At 40.9% G+C, this 13,362-nt stretch overlaps 1 protein-coding gene across 1 annotated transcript; it reads right to left on the bottom strand.

The window, feature by feature from the left end:
* Positions 1 to 460: 460 nt before the first annotated feature.
* On the bottom strand, positions 461 to 11,522 carry PTHLH (parathyroid hormone like hormone). Its single transcript, XM_089671739.1, has 5 exons — positions 11,345 to 11,522; positions 9,017 to 9,071; positions 7,461 to 7,579; positions 3,393 to 3,791; positions 461 to 966 (listed from the first exon to the last, which is right to left on the bottom strand). Exons 3-5 carry the CDS (start codon positions 7,559 to 7,561, stop codon positions 957 to 959), a joined length of 510 nt encoding a protein of 169 aa, XP_089527865.1. The 5' UTR covers positions 7,562 to 7,579; positions 9,017 to 9,071; positions 11,345 to 11,522; the 3' UTR covers positions 461 to 956.
* Positions 11,523 to 13,362: the final 1,840 nt, after the last annotated feature.

The raw sequence follows: 13,362 nt of genomic DNA, 5'->3' as shown, positions 1-13,362 counted from the left end.
CAATCTACTTTAATAACACTTCTACTTTCAGTGAAATTCAATCGACAGTGTTCTGCCTATAGACATAGAAACAGCAAAGCGCAATCACAAGACAGTATGGAGAAATGTATGAACGTATGGTACGCAGATGTGATTGGCAAGTGCCTAATTCACTTGTGCTAACAGAGACTATAAATATAACAATCCTTTTTTTTTAATTTAGAAAGAATACCACATTGACATGACTATATATCTAAAGTAATGAAAAAAAGAATACGTTGAATCTGTAGTAATTTATAGGATGTCTCTGTGGAGGTTCACAGTTTTTCCGCTGCTTCTTTAAAGTTAAAAAAAATGTAAATGGCTCTATAAATAGAGACAATTTTTCCTTTAATACCAAATGTTTATGAGTATGTGGGTTGTAAGTTTGGCCCTCACCACCCTGGGGGGGAAGTGAAGGGGATTCAGAACCAGACAGCGCTTTGCTTACTTTGGACACCGAATTTATTACACATTCTGTACAAATTCCACCAGTTGCCACATCTTATACATGCACAAAAGAGAAAAAAAATAATAATGTTCAATTCAATATCAAAAAATAAAATAAAAAAAACAAAAAAAAAATAAAAATTCTTGGCGCGTTCTAGACATTAAAGTGCAACATGAAACGGGACGCCAGCAGCACAAGGAATAATAATAATAAAAAAAACACAATAAATATATAATCCAACCAATAAATAAGGGGAAGGGAGGGGCCGCAGGGGGGGCGGCTGTGCAGTATTACAAACGGCGGGGGGAAGACAGCGCATTTGGGGGTTCGGGCAGTCTCTGGTTGTTATTTACAGAAAATAAATACATCTTGTAAGTCCAAGTTCAAAGATCTCCGCTGCACTCCCCGCTCTTATTTTTTACGGATCTATCTCCTTTTTTTATTATGTTCTCTTTCTCCGATAGGTAAGGAGGCTCCAGTTGAATTCTCATTGCGTCCTGTGGACAGAAGGAAAGTCGGTTTAGTGTAAGTATCAGAGCCCTTTGTTAATCAAAACTCAGTTATTAACATCATTAAACTGTCTGCCAATTGGTCAAGCACCTTCTACCTTGATACAAAACATGAAGGATTTAAAAGGCACCTATATCGAGACTGACATTACTGAAAATGCTTGCTGCTTTACTGCCTTTGGCTTCAGTATATTGAGACAAGATCAGAACCAGAACAAGCTTGAAGGTCAGTAAGACGTTTTCATCAGCACGCTGGTTCAGATTCAGTGACTGAAAAAGCACTGAAGTCATTGGATTGTCATGACAGCCAGAGAGCTAGTATTTCCAGAAGTGGCTGCATTCATAAAGCCCCCCTACAGAGGCTAAAGTTCTGACTAGTTTTGTTAGCCGACTTGGGAGCAACCATGCTTTCCATCCAATGAGCTACCTTCCCCTGAAAATCACAACCAAATAAGTGCTGAAGCCAGCGGATCATCATGAGAGTCTGGGCATAAGTGTTTTCAGAAGGATGGGTCTGTAATAGCCACCTCCATAAAATTTCCCTACAGCAACTAAAATTCAGAGGCCTGCAGAGAATCTCGACTTTATGCCGACAGGCATGGGAACAGCCGTGCCAAAGTTTCACTTTTTCCGGCAATTGAATTGCCGCTACCGGAAAATCACGAAGGGTTGATTGTTGCCGAGTGGGAATACAGAACAGCAGGCAGCAAAAAAAATAAAAAATCTGGCATAGCTTATTTTTTTTGCGATAACCTCAGAGCGCTTCCATCTGGTGAAACGCGTAAAGACTCTGGCACAATCAAAAATCTGTTACTTGCTGTGTGCGCAGTGACATCACTGCAGTATAAAAAAAGAAATTGGATTTGCTTTTTTTTTTTTTTTTTTTTAGTGGAAGAACACTTGGATCCCTTCCTAACACATAGCATTAAAAATGTGTTAAAACATTAATCAAAACTCACAAAAACCATTCTAAAAATTCCCATGAATACACACTATAATCAAAAGTTACATGCAAAATGACCGTAAAAAACAATTGGACAATCCTGGAGTTCTGGTCGGGGCTAATAGACTTCTTAGAACTCAAAGCTATCCATTCATGGCCCGTCTAATAAATAAACCATGTGTGCTTTTCTGGAGGCGCAGGAAGCGTACAGCACATCCTCTATTATACTTAGAGGATACTTTGTTGCCACTGACACATTGGAGGGAATGGGGGGGGGAACAGAGAGTCTTCACATCTGCGTTGGGCTCAGCTGATATATAAATTGTATTAGCCGTGGTTTTGGTGGATCTTCATCCAAAGTGCACTTAAATTTCACTGTCTTGCACTAAAATTTGCAGCCCCTTTGGAAAGTAACATAGAAAGTCAGCCCACGCAGAGGGAGAGAGAGACCAAAGATAAATACCGCACTGGGATGAGTTGACTGAACGAGGATCACACCACGTTTTCACAGCTAAGTCATCCCTGCTGAAGTTTTAGGAAAACGGGGGAAGCAGTTAAGGCGTTTCCTGTAACAACCAATCAAATGCAGCTGTCATGTTTTTTGCCTTCGTAAAAAAACAAAACCTAATGTTTGAATGGCGGCTGTGGCCAATGCCCTTTCTTTATTTGCTGCAGTTTACCTATAGTTTTATGAAACACTGGATCAGCAAGGAACCAATCAGAAATGAGCCTCAGAGATGCAAAGGGAGCTTCTGTGGCAACCAGATTACTATGAGCCAATGGCAACTGCTGATTTCACTGTCTGCAAAGGAAGTGATTGAGTGCCTGCCGGTGTGCTGAACCACCCATTGCCTTTCTGGGACGTGACAGTGAGATTTCCCCACTGAAGTCCTTGGCTCTAATCTTGCTTCATCTGCTGGAGATGGGTGCACCTCAATGTAACCCAATGGGAAACACAGACTTTTTCCTAAGGACTGCCAGCGAGGGGTGGAGCTGGGAACCCACAGAAAAGGGTGGAGCAGAAAGAGTTCCACTTTTGAGTGCCCAGGTTTCCCTGTTACTGTGAGTTTGCCGATCCGCCCCTTAGGAAGGATCTTCATTTCCCATTGGGTTACGTTGAGGAGCATCATTGGGTTGGTGACCCATGTGGCTCGTTCACAAACTCAGAAATCAGATTCAAGTTTCACCCTTTTAAAAAAATAGTGATTGAGGGGGAGATAAAGAATACTTAATACTAAAATATATATGTCTCCTGGAAATGCTATTAGCCTGGTTGTCTCTGGCACTTGTGAGTCACTGATGAAGAAAGAAGCCGAGATGCCTAATCTACATACTTGTTTGAGGTCAGTGACCTAGAAAGTACTGAAACTGTTGGATCAGCATGACAGCCAGGAAAACAGCATTTCCTTTAAGCAAAACTCTTTAATGGAAAACCAGCCCAATGTGTCATCTCAGAGGTCTGTCTACTGACCTGATGCCCAGCTCTTCCCACCACAGTTCTGACCCAGGCGGGTCCTGCAGGCCCTCTAGCGCCGCCCGCTCTTTCCTCTTCCTCTTGTCTTGCTCCTTTCTCTTCCCTGGCTTGCCCTTCTTCTTTTTGCTGGGGATTTTCGGTGGGGGGTCTTTGAAGCTCTGTGATTTGTGGGTCTCCTGAGTCAGCTGGGTCGTAACTCCCTCCTCCTCACCAGGCAGGCGCAGGGTGTTAAAGTTCTTGACGCTGGGGATGGGGCGGGGCAATTCGTCAGGCACTGACCGGATTTCTGCCGTGTTCACCCCTTCTATTAGATTCTGCAGGAAGATCCTGCGCCGGAGCTCCTGGAGGGACCGTCCTTTGTCGTGGAGCAGCTGATGTTCAGAGACCGCCCTCCTTCTGCAAGAGGAGAGAAATGATACTGTCAATAGGTGCAATTACCTGGTTCATAAAAACGCAAAGCATCATAAACTGTACAGTAAGAGTCACAATTCGAGATTAGATTTCTATGAACACCATCTTAAAGCTGACTGTCATTTTTTTCATGATAATAACAGCCTGCCAAGTAATTATTATTATACAGGACTTATTTAGCACCAAGAGTTTGTGCAGCACTTTACAATATAAGTAATATGTAAGTGTATCACTTCCAGGCACCTATTGCTTCTCACAGAGATCACAGTATTCTCCCTGACAACGCCTTCATCTGCTTTTTTTTTCTCCAGAAAGACGGAACCATTTTTGTTCAGGCATCATCTATTTCCTGAACTGAGATGCTAGCTCAGAGATAACACAGTCCTGCTACCTATGCAGTTCTTTTTTTCACAACTATCAGACACAGATCAGCCCCTGCTGCTGCCTTTCATCTTGTTACAACTTACAATGTACAGTCTGATCACTGGAGAAGAGGAGACTGGGGAAATGCTTCCTCCTGCCTGCAGCAGACAGATTACATCATCTCAGCTTAGGCGAAGTCACAGGACAACGTTTTAATGATAAATGTTGGGGCATTGGTGAAAAATGATATTATAACTGTATATTGTGATATGCCAGGAGTTAAAGTTATTGGTAATTTTTACTTTAAACAAGTATTCTTTTTGCTAAAAAAAAAGTCTCCTCTCCTGAATCAAGAGCAAGTTTCCTCCTTGTGGGTGGGTAGGGGGTGGGTACAGGCACAATTTATTTTGTATGTCTAAATGAGGTGGTCAGCTCCTTACAGTGGTCCCAGCTTCAGCTACTGGCTGTAATTAGAGAAATGTGATTTTTTTTTTCTAGTGAGAGTTCTCAATAGTTCTAGGAAAGTGTAAATGAAGATGCAGCGGTCGGATCCAGTGAAATGGATGAGAGGAAGTGCAGCGTGTGGTTACACAGGATAATCCAAAGTGTTTTCACATATGAGAGACACATCCTGCTCCGCTGTGAAACCCACGCGAGAGACAGCGCGTCTCCCATGGATGAGACAGGATCCGAGGCCAGAGCTGGCAGGCGCACAGCCACCCTGATCTGCATAGAAAATTATGTCTGACCTCAAAATTACACACAAGCTGTGTAGATCCTCCCACACACATTCACACCATGGCGTGACTTTATAGCAGCGTGTATTAATTTCTATGGGAAATTTGATTAGTTAGCAAGACTCCAAAGATCTAGAGGAATGGGGGCCGTAGATGGGCAGAGGTGTCAACTGATTCTGAGACCTGCTCTAATCTGTTTCAGATTTGGGAGGAATTGGTAGGGTTGGCTCAATGAAAGTCTTGTTGATTTTTCTCCGTAAAAAAGGGAATGATTAGTTTTTGACCAATTCGAGAATTTCAGCCTCTGATCCATATAACTTGTTAATGGACCAGATTGGTCTTGTTGCTTGCCAATCAGGTTGTGTGTAGGTTGACCATGTGGTTTTATGCTCATGTAGAAGACAAACAGTGATCAGCACTGATTTGCATCAATGACTAATAATCAATTAATGCTAAAAATAAAAAAAAGAAGGAAAGAAGGAAGGAAGGGAGGGAGAGAGGGAAATAGGAAGGAACGCAGAGAGGGATGAATGAAGAAAGAAAGGAAGAAAAGAATGGAGAAACATAGAAAGGAAATAAGGAAGGAAAGAAGGGAGATAGTAAGGAAGGAAAGAAAGCAGATAGGAAAGAAGGGAGATAAGAAGGAAGGAAAGAAGAGAGGTAGGAAGGAAGGAAAGAAGGGAGATAGGAAGGAAGGAAAGAAGAGAGATAGAAAGGAAAGAAGGGAGATAGGAAGGAAGGAAAGAAGAGAGATGGGAAGGAAAGAAGAGAGATAGGAAGGAAAGAAAGAAAGAAGAGAGATGGGAAGGAAAGAAAGAAGGGAGATAGGAAGGAAAGAAGGGAGATAGGAAGGAAAGAAAGAAGGGAGATAGGAAGGAAGGAAGGAAAGAAGGGAGATAGGAAGGAAGGAAAAAAGAGAGATAGAAAGGAAAGAAGGGAGATAGGAAGGAAGGAAAGAAGAGAGATAGAAAGGAAAGAATGGAGATAGGAAGGAAGGAAAGAAGAGAGATAGGAAGGAAAGAAAGAAGAGAGATGGGAAGGAAAAAAGAAGGGAGATAGGAAGGAAGGAAAGAAGGGAGATAGGAAGGAAAGAAGGGAGATGGGAAGGAAGGAAAGAAGGGAGATGGGAAGGAAGGAAAGAAGGGAGATGGGAAGGAAGGAAAGAAGAGAGATGGGAAGGAAGGAAAGAAGGGAGATGCGAAGGAAGGAAAGAAGAGAGATGGGAAGGAAGGAAAGAAGGGAGATGGGAAGGAAGGAAAGAAGAGAGATGGGAAGGAAGGAAAGAAGGGAGATGGGAAGGAAGGAAAGAAGAGAGATGGGAAGGAAGGAAAGAAGGGAGATAGGAAGGAAGGAAAGAAGGGAGATAGGAAGGAAAGAAGGGAGATGGGAAGGAAGGAAAGAAGGGAGATGGGAAGGAAGGAAAGAAGGGAGATGGGAAGGAAGGAAAGAAGAGAGATGGGAAGGAAGGAAAGAAGAGAGATGGGAAGGAAGGAAAGAAGGGAGATGGGAAGGAAGGAAAGAAGGGAGATGGGAAGGAAGGAAAGAAGGGAGATAGGAAGGAAAGAAGGGAGATGGGAAGGAAGGAAAGAAGGGAGATGGGAAGGAAGGAAAGAAGAGAGATGGGAAGGAAGGAAGGGAGATAGGAAGGTAGGAAAGAAAAGAGATGGGAAGGAAGGAAAGAAGGGAGATAGGAAGGAAGGAAAAAAGGAAGAAAGGAAAGAAGGAGAAGAAAGGAAGGAAGATAGTATATCTGGGATTTCCAATCCCCTCTTTTTCCTTCTCTTTCTCTCCATCTCCCTGTTTATCCCTTTCTTCTCTTTCCCTCTTGCTTTTCCTTTTTCTCCTCCTTTCCCCATCCAGCACAGACAATACAGCATTGATGTGTATGATGTTCCCAGGGACACGGCTCACATTAGTGTTAGTGAAAGGTGTAGATTTAATTACACTTCTCTCTTTAGGGCTACATGTGTACACTTGATTCCTTTCCATTTTACTTCTATATTTAACTAAAGAATTACTTCAGAATTAATCCTCTGATGTGGGTGGAAATTTGATTCCTCAAAGGACTGCATTTTATATTAAAACTCTGAAAACTCACTGTGCAACCAACAGCAGTGCAGCCGCTGGCTTGGATGGGGCCCAAGCTGTCCGGTGCACATTATTTGCTGGCCTTGGGAAGGTTTCCTATGACTCCCTCGCACTGGAATAACTAAATAAGAAAGGGCTCTATAGGAAAATTGTTATGGTCCAAAACCAAATCTTAAAGGCAATCCTAGAGGTACACACTAAGGCTACATTTGTTACTGCTATCTGCAGTCCCAATGCATTTCCATCCCTTGACATGAACTATCACAAATCCATAAAAGCTGCTCCAGAAGTACTAATTCACTGCTGGCATGTGTGAGATAACATCCTTCTGCAGCTAAACTCTTAAGGCTGAACCAGGAAGCTCTTTGATTAATTTGTGTTCTCTCAATGGCGTATACAGCACATGGACACGTACATATGTTGTATGTATATACATAAATGAATGAAGACACAGCTAATCTCTTACACTCTATTGTTGAGTCCCTGTGTTGGTCTTCCATGTGCGGGAAATGTGCAACTGAGGATGAAAACCGCCAAACTACAATGTGGTAGGAGACTCCGCAACATCTTGAAAGCACCCAAGACCTGCAAAGAATTACATCTGTTAAAATATGCAATCATTGGGATTAAGGATATAGAAGTGGTGAGGTGGGCACACGTTTTTCAGGGTGTTAGAACTGGACTGCATTTTAGCTGTTGCAAGGTCACATCTATCTATCTATCTATCTATCTATCTATCTATCTATCTATCTATCTATCATCTATTTATTTGTCCATTGACCTATCTATCAATCAACACAAGATTTTACTCTTGAATAAATGTAAAAATCAATCATTTCTTCACCCACTAAACAAAATTGCAACACATTAATGCCATAAGATGTCTTAAGAGACAAATCTATTTTTTGTCTTACATCCTCTGCATCCTATATTTTCACTTTCCGATATTTAACTAATAGTATGCAGCAGATTTTCTCACATTATCTCTAATCTGATATCACAAGATGTCTGCATCATTTAAGGCATTCTAGAGAACACTGAAAGGGGACCACAATCATGGAAACAAGAGGAACGATAATCAATTAACCAATCAAGTAATTCCCAGAAATTTGGAGTATTCTGTCACCTCTGGTTAATGGCAAGATTTTTGTTTTTGCCAAATGGATGCATGCAAATTTATCAGTCGGTAAAGAATGACACAATTCATAAATTCAGATAATCAGGAATGGTATGATTCTTATGATTCTCTGTATGTAATCATTCACCAAGAAAATGAAATGTCTAAGTAGACCATACATGGAAATGGAAACCAGACACAATCCCCCCTTCATTGCTTGCACACAATCTGCCATGTTCATGCTTTCACACGTTAGGTTATTACAGTAGTACATTACAGTGGTACTGCAAGGTGGTGATTTAAGGTCCACATATATTTGCAACTGAGACCTCTGCTTTAATTAAAATGTTAAAATGACATAATATCTGCTGGCCAGCAATGCTGAGAAAGTTTATAGCATCCTGTGGATGATTTTGGGAGGATTTTATTTTTTTCTAAATACAGTTTGAAACCATTGCATGTCAACAAATTAAATGTAATTTTCCATTTCAAAGGTGATTATTCTGAAGATTTTTTTTCTTTGGTACTATTAATCATTAAGAAGTATATTCCACATTATATTTGTTACCGTCCAAAATTCAAACTATAGGAAGGATCGATCAGTTGCTCTACAATTGGACAAGTCAAATAAGTGATTGAAAAATTAGTTCCTCCTGTTTGCTTTTTGTTTAGGCATATGTTAGCAGAGAAAGAAACAAATAATTCCAGCACAAACATCACTTTCCCAGAACAATGGTATCTTTTCCCACATCTGCTGCAATATTGCTGGTTTACAAATGTATTATAAAAATTTGGGAATTTGTATTTATTCTATATTATTAATATATATATATATATATATATATTTGTGTATTTATATTAAATAAACAAACCTTGACACTAATAAAACATGGTAGATGTCTTACCTGTCCAAGTCTTCCAAAATGTGGGATCAGATATTTCAGATCAAGGAGAGAAACCCTGAAATCAGAAAGATTAAGAATGTAAATAATGTATCCATCAATAATACGATGATAACACTCACTCTTGGTTTACAATAGCCTAAGTGCTGCATTACACAGTCATTGCGTTTTCTGCCTTGCAGCTGTCGGCAAAGTTGCAGTGTGCCCTGATAATCAGCAGGGCACGCTGTGACTTGTAGTGCCCCGGGAGGCAAAGTCTTCTATGATTTGCTTCCAACAGTAGATTAATTCATGACAGATGGCTTTGTGTCCAGTGGCTGTAACACAGAACACAGGAACAGTATTTGTATAAAAATGTAAAATCATGCCAGTAGTTTTTTTAATTGGCATTGGAGTGGGAACTGTAAGTTAGGCAGAGCAGTATAGTTAATGGCCCATAGGGGGTGTCCTTGCAGCATGTTTTTCTTCACTCACTAATAGGAGACATCACTGGGAACAAAGACAAGTTTCATGGAGGAATTTCTTTCGGAGCCTTTGCATGCCAACCTTGTCCTGTCCTGTCTAGGTAGGCATGGAACTTTGGCAAACTGTACCCACTCTTGCCCAACCATACGGAATCCACTAATCATCACGCTACATCAGCGCTGCCACCCAGAATAGGGGGCTTCAATTCACATCAAAAATTCAAGCCAAAATTGGCACCTTGGCATAACAAAAATGGGCACCTGTGCCAGGGCTTAACAAGATGCACCAAGTATTCTGTCACCCCCAACTGTCCTATGATACCTGACAATTGTTTTACAGTACAGATTCTGTCCTCACACCCACCTCAACCTTTACCCCACTGGACTGTTTTTCTAATCAGATGACACGCCAATAAAATGTCCTTTGCACAATGCTGTCCAAAAAATGCGACAGCATTCTGACCAAAATCAGAGAACCATTCCTTACATTCCGCATCCAAATTCTTGAACGGCTCAGAATACTGAGCTCAACGGTACAGTCAGAGAGGCGTAAAAAAAAAAAAGCTGAAATAATTGCCCAAGTAACCTTAGATCACCAAAAAATGGAGTTTTGTCCATGCGGAGGAGGACGGTGAAATATTTCACTAATCTCTGCGTGAAAAAAACAATGATTGTTGGCGCTCGGAAAACTTGTGGGTTTTGGATGCTGGCTGAGTGTGGAATGGAATCAGGCTGAGGTTTATGTGCGTTCTTCAGGAAGGTGAGACGGAGCAATCAGATCTCTCTCTCTCTGACCCTAAATACACTGCATCAGCACCCGAAGCACGCTTGCTAAGATTTTTATACAGATAGGCATTATTAACAGGCATTTAAAGCATAGCTCAATGGACTGATCAGCGCAGTGGTTAAAAAAAAATAAAAAATTTCCACCAAAAAATACAATTTCATTTAAAGGGCAGACTTTTGATGCTTTAATCACCCGTGAACTTGGATAATTGAGATCTGCCTGCTATAGATCATTTCTGTTGGATTTTTAAAAACAAATTCTTTTAACCTCCTGTTGCATTGTATTTAATAGAAAAATAAATTGAAAATCAAACTAGGAAAGTAGACTCTGTAATGGCTGCAGAAAGTGGACAGACCCTGGAAGAACCCAAACATAGAAGTTTTTCTGCCAGTGTTCCGAGACATAAAAGGAACCGTTAGCTGGTTTAAAATTCTCCAACATTTACTAAACATTGCAATATCAGTTTTGGGTGGAGTGACCTTTCATCCCCTGCTATAGCCTCGGCATCTTGTGATAGCACATAAGTAGCCTATTACTGGGATGCATTCAACGAGACATGGTGACAAAATCAAAACACAGGCAATAGGCTCTATTCACAAAGCTAACACACCGGGATAAAGATCTTTTTTTTTAAGTGACCAATATTTTAAAAAAAGATTAAAAATGACAGTCACATGACTGAAAATAAAGATCCTTACCCTTGCATTAAAGCTAATGACAGTTTTGGTTTTCTGCTTATTTAGACATTTGTATAAAAGTAAATACATCCACATAAACATCATTACATTTTTAAAATCACTTTCTGCATGTTCAAAATCATAAAACAACTTTTTAAAAAACTTTTGTAAAGTTTTACAACTTTTGTCTAAAAAGTGCCAATTTTTATATCATGTCCTATCAGTTGTTGCAGATAGATATAAAAAGGACTGGTATCAAAAAAAGTTGCATAAAACTTTATTTATTAGTTTCTCAGAATAAGAGAAATGAGCAAAATGGGGAAAGTACTTGTGGCTTCTAATGCAATCACAATACATTTGACTTGCAGGTCTCACTCACACAACAGGCGGTGTGCTCACTTACTTTCTGCAGCTCCTGTTGCTTGTGCTCCCCCAGCAGCGCTCAGTCCTGTCTGCAGTCCTGTGTAGTATTCCCAGTGCTGATGTGATGTTGCAGTCCAGTACTCCAGGAAGGAGCTGTGTCCTTTGGCTGAGTGTGAGCAGAACTGAATTCCTTCTCACTGAGCTCTTAATAAAGACAAAACTGTGACATCATAAGCTACATTCCCCTTTTCAACTAAACAGCAGTCATGTTGGTTCATTGATGGTGAAGCATGTGACCCCCCCCCCCCCTTGACACTCCTCACATATACAATACAGTACATAGCCAATGCCAAGAGCAATGGAAGGAGTGTCCTGTGGGCTCACCTGTCACTTTCACACCCTTCCTTGTTAGCTGTCTTCTGGGGTGTCTCTACCATTCTGTATAGAGACAGAGATAGAAAGAGCAAAGAGAAGAAGAGAGAAAAAGAGAGGGATAGACAGGGGTAGAGATATATATAGAGAGAAAAAGTATGGAGGTAATAAGAGAGAGAAAAAGAGAGAGATGGACAGGGGTAGAGAGAGATACATAGAGAGAGAAAAAAAAGTATGGAGGTAATAAGAGAGAGAAAAAGAGAGAGATGGACAGGGGTAGAGAGAGATACACAGAGAGAGAAAAAAAGTATGGAGGTAATAAGAGAGAGAAAAAGAGAGAGAGAGATGGACAGGGGTAGAGAGAGATACACAGAGAGATAGAGAAAAAAAAGTATGGAGGTAATAAGAGAGAGAAAAAGAGAGAGATAGACAGGGGTAGAGAGAGATACATAGAGAGAGAAAAAAAAGATTGGAGGTAATAAGAGAGAGAAAAAGGGAGGGAGGGAAAGAAGAGAGCGTTAGCGTGAAAGAAAAGAGAGAAAGGAGAGAGAGAAAGCAAGAAGATGAGAACAAGAAAGAAAGAGAGAGAAAAAAAACAAAAACAAGGAGATGGATAGATTGAAAAAAGAAGAGTTATAGAGAAAGAAGGGGGGGGGGGGGCAGAGGGAGGAAGGGAAAAAGAAGGAATATAAAGAAAGAAGAGAGGAAAAGAAAGAGATGGATAGATTGAAAGAAGGGGGGGGGCAGAGGAAGGAAGGGTAATAAGAGAGGGATATAGAGAAGAGAGAAAAAGAAAGAGAGAAAAAAAACAAAGAGATGGATAGATTGAGAGAAAGGGGGGGGGGCAGGGGGAGGAAGGGAAATAAGAACATAAGAGAGGGATATAGAGAAGAGAGAAAAAGAAAGAGAGAGAAAAAACAAAGAGAAACAAAGAGATGGATAGATTGAGAGAAAGGGGGGGGGGCAGAGGGAGGAAGGGAAATAAGAGAGGGATTTAGAGAAAGGAGAAGAGAGAAAAAAAAAGAGAGAGAAAAAACAAGGAGAGAAAGGGGGGGGGGGCAGAGGGAGGAAGGGAAATAAGAGAAGGATATAGAGAAGAGAGAAAAAGAGAGAGAAAAAACAAAGAGATGGAGAGTGTGAGAAAGAGGGGGGGAGCAGGGGGAGGAAGGGAAATAAGAGAGGGATATAGAGAAGAGAGAAAAAGATAGAGAGACAAAAAAAAAAACGAAGAGAGGAACAGATTGAGAGAAAGAAAGAGACAGAGGGAGGAAGGGAAAGAAGAGAAAGGGGATACAGAGAAAGGGAAGATGAGATGCAGAGAGAAAAAGAAAGAGGGAGAAAAAAAAAGGAGATGGATAGATTGAGAAGAAGAGAGCAATTGGGGGTTGGGGGGTATAGAGGGAGGAAGTGAAAGAAGACTGGGATGTAGTGAAAGAGAAGAGGGAGAGAAAGGAGAGATATAAAGCAAGATGAAGAGACAAAAAGATGGAGAGGCTAGATTGAGAAAAGGAGAGCGATAGAAAGAGCAAGGGGGGTAGAAGAAAGAGAATGACAGACAGATGGAGTGAAAGAAGAGAGACAGAGAAAAGAGAGAAGTAGAAGAACAGAGAGAAAGAAAGAAAGAAAGAAAGAAAGAAAGAAAGAAAAGAGTTCCAGGGAAGAATGAGAGAAGAGTGAGAGCAGTGG

The sequence above is a fragment of the Staurois parvus genome, unplaced genomic scaffold, assembly GCF_062004578.1.
Source record: "Staurois parvus isolate SC_StPar_1 unplaced genomic scaffold, SC_StPar_1.0 ptg000114l, whole genome shotgun sequence".
Taxonomy (NCBI): domain Eukaryota; kingdom Metazoa; phylum Chordata; class Amphibia; order Anura; family Ranidae; genus Staurois; species Staurois parvus.
This window is presented reverse-complemented; position numbering and strand designations above follow the sequence as displayed.